General features: G+C 44.8%; 1 protein-coding gene across 1 annotated transcript in view; it reads left to right on the top strand.

Annotated features, from left to right (window-relative positions):
* The first annotated feature begins 703 nt into the window (after positions 1-703).
* The window catches only part of XDH (xanthine dehydrogenase), a 69,544-nt gene continuing 62,388 nt past the window's right edge, over positions 704-7,859 (top strand). The window contains exons 1-3 of the mRNA XM_012788369.3: positions 704-790; positions 1,563-1,726; positions 2,130-2,212. Of these exons, the coding sequence (XP_012643823.2) occupies positions 2,171-2,212 (42 nt within the window). The 5' untranslated portion in view covers positions 704-790; positions 1,563-1,726; positions 2,130-2,170. The remainder of the gene's footprint in view (positions 791-1,562; positions 1,727-2,129; positions 2,213-7,859) is intronic.

Raw genomic sequence — 7,859 nt, 5'->3', positions numbered from 1 at the left:
GGAATGTTATTCAGCCCTACATAAAAAGAAAACTCTATCATTTGCTAACATATTTCTCACTTCATTCTCACAGGAGTTGGTTCTTACAAAGTAGATATAATCACCTCCATTTTGTAAAGGAGAATATTGAGGCTAACAGGAGGTTTTTTGCCAAAGGTCTCATAGAAATGGTGGAGCTAACATTCAAGCTAGGCTACCTAACTCCAAAGCCTAAGCTCTTTCTTCAGCACGGCTCCTTTCCCTTGACACTTTCCTGGGACTTTGGCTAGGGACTGCCTAGGCTTGTTAAGCTGGTGCATCAGTGGATACAGGAAAAGCCTCTCAGTCACAGAGAGAGGCTGTGAGTCAGGGAGAATTGACTCATTAAAAAACATACCCTGAGCTCAGCCCCTATCCCTCCCCTCTCCTGGCTCCTTCCTTCTTATTTTGGGGAAGGATTTCTCAACTTTGGCACTGTTGACTGTCTTAGGCTGGATAATTTGTTGTAGGAGGCTGCCCTGTGCGGTGTAGGTTTAGTGATATCTCTGGCCTCATCCGCTACATACCAGCAACATCCCTCCCCATCTTGACAGTGAGTCATATTACCAGACATTGTCCAATGGCCCTGGGGTGGAGCATCCCCCCCAGATAACAACCACTGTTTTATAGTGACCAACCATCCCACTTTGCCCTGCACTGAGGGACATACCAGGATCTCGGAGGCATTTGCCAGGGATTCAGGGCTAAAACCAGGATAATCCAGGGAAAACTGGGATGACCATTTGCCCTACAAGTGAAGTTTCATCTCCTGGTAAAATTAATGCTGTGATGGGAGAGGGGCATTGTGCTGACTGCGTGGTTGCCCTGGTGAGCCTCAGTTTCTCTCAGCTCTTGCTTTACCTAGCACATCTGCCTAACCCTCCCTTCTTACCCCCTACGTAGCCTGCCAGGGGTGTACCGGAGGTGTCCCACTTCAGGGAGGCTGGCTGAATGACCGTGTGGGTCATTACAGGACTGCAGAAGACCAGAGCGATTGCCGGGGCTGTGTAGGTGTTTACCTAAAAGCTGGCTGGGGCAGCTGGGAGGGTGCTGGACCTCAGAGGGCCCATTGGCGCTGCCGGGTGGGCAGTGTGCACCTGTGTTTACGCTGGGAATTAATGGATACTGGACAGCGACGAGGCTTTCGGTGTTGTGTTATCTTAGCCTATGTGTACGTGGTGCGTGCATTTTAATTGTTTTAGTATTTTGAAATACTTTCATGAGTTAATCTGACAACACCTTGTCAGGGACATTTTCCCTGAAGAGAAACAAAAGAAAAATGTCAACCATGGATTACTGGCAGGATTATATTTGTTGCGTTGTTGAGGATAGCTTTTAAGCAGTGATAATAATATAATTATTATATAATAATATTATATAATAATTATATAATTATATATATATTATATATGTAAATCTAATAATATATATAAATATTATATAATAATATAATATTGTGATTCTTTGAAGATTTACAAAGCACTCCCAAAATATCATTTGTCCCTCAGCAAATGATCTTGGTGTCATTCTATGCCCCTTTACAGGATGAAAACAACCGAGTTCTGAAGGTGGTAAGTAACATGCTGAAGCCGAACGCCAGGAGCTGAGTCAGGCTCAGTGAGTGACCCGTCCTGTCACCGCATACTCCACCAGGAGAGCATGAGTGTTGCCTGTCTGTGCTGAGTCTGAGCTGCTGTCAGTCCCAATGGTAAGAGGACAAGCGTAGACACGCAGGCTGTGAATCAGCTCTATTATCAGTGACTCTGACGATGGTGCTTCTCCTTCCCAGTCTTGCAGCAAGTTGAGGATAAAGCAGATTCCCTGAGAGCTGTGCCCAAGATCTGTGGCCAGCTGGCACCAAAGGGCTGGCCTTACTAATACCTGGATGCATTTTCCTTGAGCTCTTTGACTCTGGTGTGGTGTGTGTGATTTGCTGTGTATGATTGTTTGGAGTTTCCTTGATTATGTAAACCAGTGGCTTTTGCCAAGAACTCTCCATGCCCCGAAGCTCCAAGCTGGATCCCTCCCATTGGCCGACTTCATTTCATTTTATTGGGAGGCATATCTTTCAGGTTGCAGAGCAGGGAACACTGACTGCCAGTGTCTCTTAGGAGTGAGGTACCTGGAGTTCAGGGACACCCAACCAGCGACAATGACAGCAGACGAGCTGGTTTTCTTTGTGAATGGCAGAAAGGTGAGCAAGAGCAAGTAAACCTTTGGGTTGGTGTCCCTGCTGCTGGGAGGGAAGTGTGCTCTGGGAGAGGCACATCTGCTTCTGTCTCTGTCCTGCTCCCTCTTACTTGTCCTCTTCCCTTTCTCTCTCTGCCCTCAAAGGTGTTGCTGCATTTTGGTAACCTGGGGGAAGACAACCTTCTCAGGGAGAGAGTGTGGGCAAGACTTTCATGGGGCAAAGGAGTGAGCGGAGAGAGGAGAGAAGAGAAACGCCTGTGAGCTCCCTGTCAACTCTCTGCAGCACCAGAGACTGACACAGAGCGAGAATAGGGACACAGTCCTAGGAGAGGTTGGAGGTCATCCACCTCACCTCTATTTCTGTGTTTAGCCAAATATATCCTAACACTTATGTTGTTCTCTTTATGGAGAGGAGGAACAGGAATGTGCTTTCTTGCTAATATCATAGTATAAGATGTACATAGCCCTGCATTCTGATATGATATATATATATAAAATAGCCAGTCCTGGCTCACTGTGTGGGAACATATACTGACACCTTGTGGCGAGCTGCCACAATTTTTTTTAAGAAAAGGCATGCTCTGCCCCCTCTTCCCTTATTTCTACATACAAGTGTTGCCAGTCTCTCACTCATTTGGATTGACTTCGTTGGTGCACAGGGACCTAGGAAAGGTGGCACAGGTGCCAGTCCCTAGGCATGCCAAGGGTGAGAGTCTTTGCCAATTTCAATGCAGGCACACAGAGAGAGAGGGCAAGCGCATTACAGCGTCTGCAGCCCCCATTTGCCCTCCCCGCCTCACTGCTGAGATGCCCACACCTGCTCAGCTCCCAGCTTGGGCGTGAAAGCACAGTCAGAGAGTAGCGTAGCTGTACAGTGAAACTGGCCCCGTGCACAGGGGGTGATGAATGTGTGCCCGAAGGACAATTGTATTTGTCCTGCTCTATTGGCACTTTTGCATTGAGTTGAGAAACTAAGTGACTTTCGAGGTAACTTTTCAGAACTAAAATGTGCTTCACAGGATTGTTAGGACTTAAATTGGCAGGCTGTAACTGGGTAACTGTCAAGGGAATTTCGTGGGCATTTCAAACCAGTGCCCCAAAGACTGATGGATTCAGTTTGTGTGGTGCCAGTGCAAGACGTTGAGGTATGGAGTCGGCCATGCTCTTCCGTGTTCAGAGTTGTCTCTCTGGGTTGCTTCCCTCCCAGGGTTGTCTCTGGCACCAAACCAAGGACAGACCAAGCAGGACAAACCAAGGGATGGGGCAACAACACTCCCCTATTGGTGGTAGCAAGACTTTCACATCCAACATTTCAAACAACTTCTTAGCATTCTGCAATTGCATTGTGGAGACTTAAGAAGTAGTTGTTGAATTGGCTTTCTAGAATTGCTTCTTACACAAAGACATCTCTGGAATTTTCATAAGTAATTTTTACAGTAAGTAAGCAGCTGGATTCAATGACTCCCAAGGCCACATCTTACTCTAAGGTTAAAACCTTATTATCAAGCCATAAATTTATCTGTGAGAATGAAAGTTTCTGCTCTTCTTTAGGGACAGTTTGTTGTTATGCATTGGATCTAGAAAGGAGTATTTCAAGGTAAACCTGGCTTGGTGAAATTTGTTTTCCCTTGTATTTTATTTTCACTTTAGGAAAGTAATTTAAAAAATTTAAATGGTATCATTCCCATCAAACCCTATTATCTCTGGAAGCTCCCACTACTGCCAGTGTCTGTGATGAATATCCACCCTTGTAATTTATAAAGATGTGTCCTCTTGAGAAAGTGCTGGAAAGGTGGGGAGGCGATGCGGGGAGTGGTGATGTGAGAGCAGTGCTATGAAAACAAGGCCAAGCAAGGGAATTCATGGGCAAATAATAGCAGCTGTGAGTAAGTTTGTTCTCATTTCTATTCCCAAAATGTTCTAGATCTTTTGTTACAGGATGTTGTGCAAAGAAGTTACCAAAGAAGCTGTCAGAACTTGGTGACTCATTGTTAAATGTGTCTCATACTATCCTTGTTTTGTGTCACCGGCTCCATTATCTGGCACCCCGCAGAGGTTGTTAGGTGCAAACAATCAAATACCTTCCGGGCGTTCTGCGGTGGCATGGGCCTGGGCAGCTGTTGTTTTCACATCTTCTTCTGCCCTAGAGTCAGAGTCAAAGGGAGAGAGCTGCCCAGGCTTTTATCATTGTTGTAGCCATGGTCCTTCCAGAGGGCAACATTCTAGCTTTTCTGAGCAATGACTCTGTTTAGTAGAGATTGTGGAACCTAAGGAATCTGGGAGGACTTGGCAGGTAGGGTGCAGCTGAAGGTGTCCAGGAATGACCTCCACAAGGAGTGAGTGTCAGCTACAGAGAGCCTCATGGGGACTTTCACTCATTCACTCATCACTCCCTCGCTCGCCCGCTCAATAGTCAGTGTTTATCAGGCTCCTTCCGAGGCCTAAGACTATGGGCTTGAGAAATACAATCTCTAAGACTAGACATTTGCCATTCTGGAGCCTATGGACTCCAGAAAGGTGAATTATGAGATAATTGGAAAGGTTGGAATTATTGGTTGAAATTAATGGTTGGAAAGGTGAATTATGATTAGACAAAGTACTATATTCCAAAATGTACCTTACAGAAAACTAATCCCATGAGATTAGATCGTCTTGGATATTCCTAAACCACTTAATCGCAGTGACTGGTACATAAAAGGTGCCCAATTAATGTGGATAGAATGAATGGATAAATATTAAAAGGTTTGAGGAATCCCATACTAATTTATTTTTTTAAATTTGTATTTTAAAATTATTTTAAATTTACAGAAAATTTGCAAGAAGAATACAATGAAATATTAAACACCCTTTACCCGCATTTGCCAACTGTTAACATTTTACAACATTTGCTTTGTCATTCTCTCTTTCTGTCTCCGGACACACACACACACACACACACACACACACACAGATACACAGATACACAGAAGTGTGTATTATAAGTACAAAAAAATTCTATATATTGATGTATGTAATTAATGTAAATAAATATATAGTATCAAAATTTTCTTTCTGAACCATTTTGGGGTAAGTTTCAGACATCGTGTTCCTTTGTCTCTTATCCTGAGCATGCAGATTCTTACAGAACCACAGTCTCCATTTATAAAAATCAGGAAATTGAGCTTTGACATGACACTGCTATGTACAGACTTTATACAGAGTTATTCCAACTTTCCTAACAATGGCATTTATAGCCCCCCCCAAATCTAGGATCGTGCCTTGCGGTCGGCAGCTGCATCTCTCAGTCTCCTGTGACCTGGAGGCTCCTCCGCTTTCCTGTGTCTTTCATGTCACTGCTGTTTCTCAAGCGGAGGTTTCTGATTTTGAGTTCATCTCATGCTTTCTTATAATTAGATACAGAGTCTACATTTCGGGCAGGAATGTCACAGGTGACGTGTCTGTCTCAGTGCATCCAGGAGGCAACGGACGTGCACTGTGATCACTTGGCTAAGGGGCATCCCCTAGCCTTCTTCTCTGTAGGATAACTCTTTTTACCCTTGTAATGAATATGTAGCCAGTAAGAAGATACTTTGAGACTATGTGATGTCTTGTTCATCAAACTTTCACTCACCAGTTTGAGCATCCACTGAGGATTCTTAACTGGATCGGTTACTGTGCTGATCTACAAGATGGCCAGCCACATTCTTTAGTTGGCATTCTTCCAGTTTTTTCTTATCTCCCATTTGTTTGTTTGCTCATTGGTTAGTTATCAGTTTGGATTCATGGATTTTAATTTTATTTAATGGGTTATAACCTATTATGGCCATTATTTCTTTTGATGATCAGGTTTTACCAGAGAAATCTGCTTAATACAACATTTCCTAAACCCAGTTCCTCATGAAATGTTTTTTTTTCCCTTGGAATACCAAATGGGCATCCTGTTCAGAAAGTGGTCCGTGGGGTACACCGTGGCAAGCCCTGCAGCCACACTGTCAGAACGGTGTGACCCTTCTCTGCAGGAATTCAAGAGAGGGTGGGCCACTTGTGGCAGGGTGACATGGAAAGCCTTTACTGGGGAAGTTTGTTTGGGGTCTTCTGATAAGTCAAGGTGCAGGTGGAAGAGAGATAGTGTGGTCCAAGGCACAGTAGTTGAAAGATGTAGGATATATTTTCTGTGCAATAAGATGACCAGCTTGGCAGAGCAGTAGGAGGGAGAAAGGCTGAAAATGAAGATTGGGAACATATTTAAAAAGCCATGAAAGACAGCCCAAAGAACTTGGATGTTACCTGAATGTGCAGGAGGTCATTGAAGGTATTGATCAGGGAACCAATGTGATGCGATGAAAGCAGAGCCACAGGACAGGAGGAAGGAATGGCGTGGGGGAAGGCTGGAAAGCTAGGAGGCTCTTACTGCTGTCCACATGAAGGGTGGTAGGATCATTATTTTATGCATTTATGATTTCTTCTATGATTTGTAACCGGAATTTTGAACAAGCGGGACTCACGGGGTGTGATCATATAAGAAAATTAATTTTACCTCCCACTTTCCTTTAGACTTTATTCAATGGGAAAATTCTGTCAATTTCATCAACTTTTTGATTATTCTTAGTCAATAAAAATATCCTGTGGGCAGTTTTAAGTTGCCAAACACAGTCTCAATTCCAGCAGTGTGGTGAGGGTAGCAGGAAAGTTCGCATTTAATTGGTACTATCGTAAGACGGGCTCTGGCTTTCTGGGCCTTTCAGGTGTTTAGAGCTGACCCTTTTCTTCCTCTTGTGATGGCTTTCAAGGACCTTTAGGGGCCGCCACAGGAACATGCGATTGCACACCCCATGACACGAGGGACACTTTTCTTAGGCCAGCTGCTCTCCTTCGGCCTCCGGTTTTGGGAGGTCCACTCCACACAAACTCTCTGTTGGAGGTCTCATCATCCCCTAGGCAGTCTTTCTGGGAAAGATTTGAACACCTCCAAGCCAGCTCTCTCTGTCTCGTGGATGGCCTGCAGTAGGTCCATGGCCAACGCTTCTACATCCTCTGCTCTACTGAGCGCTGGGAGTGCACACCAATCCCAACACAGCTACTTCTTCTGCCTAAGTTTAAACCTATCATTATTAGTTATTAGTTTTTTTTTTTTTTGAGACAGGGTCTTGCTCTGTCACCCAGGCTGGAGTGCAGAGGCAGGATCATAGCTCACCGCGGCCTCCAATTCCTAGCTCAAGTGATCTTCCCACCTCACCTTCCCAAGTAGCTAGCACCACAGGCACACACCACCATGCCTGGCTAATTTTTTTAAAAAAATTTTTTGTAGATATGGAGTCTTGGTATGTTGCCTGGGCTGGTCTCGAGCACCTGGCCTTGAGGGATACTCCAGCCTTGGCCTCTCAGAGTACTGGGATTACAGCGCGAGCTGCCGTACCCAGCCTATTAGTTTGATGTTTAGATAAGCCAGATCACCATGTCCTCTATACAGCAAGGGTGGCATGCTAGCTCTATATGTCCCAGAAGCCCCCTCGCTAAGTTCGACGTGTGAGGCAGACACCTCCCACACTTCCACTTTAGGAAGGTGTGAAACCACAGTACAGTTCCCTCTAAAGAAGCCTTTATCAGAATGTCTTTCCCCTTAATCATCCTAATAACCCACACCCTTCTAGCCTTGATAATGTGTGAGGAGT

Source organism: Microcebus murinus, chromosome 3 (genome assembly GCF_040939455.1).
Source record: "Microcebus murinus isolate Inina chromosome 3, M.murinus_Inina_mat1.0, whole genome shotgun sequence".
NCBI lineage: Eukaryota > Metazoa > Chordata > Mammalia > Primates > Cheirogaleidae > Microcebus > Microcebus murinus.
This window is presented reverse-complemented; position numbering and strand designations above follow the sequence as displayed.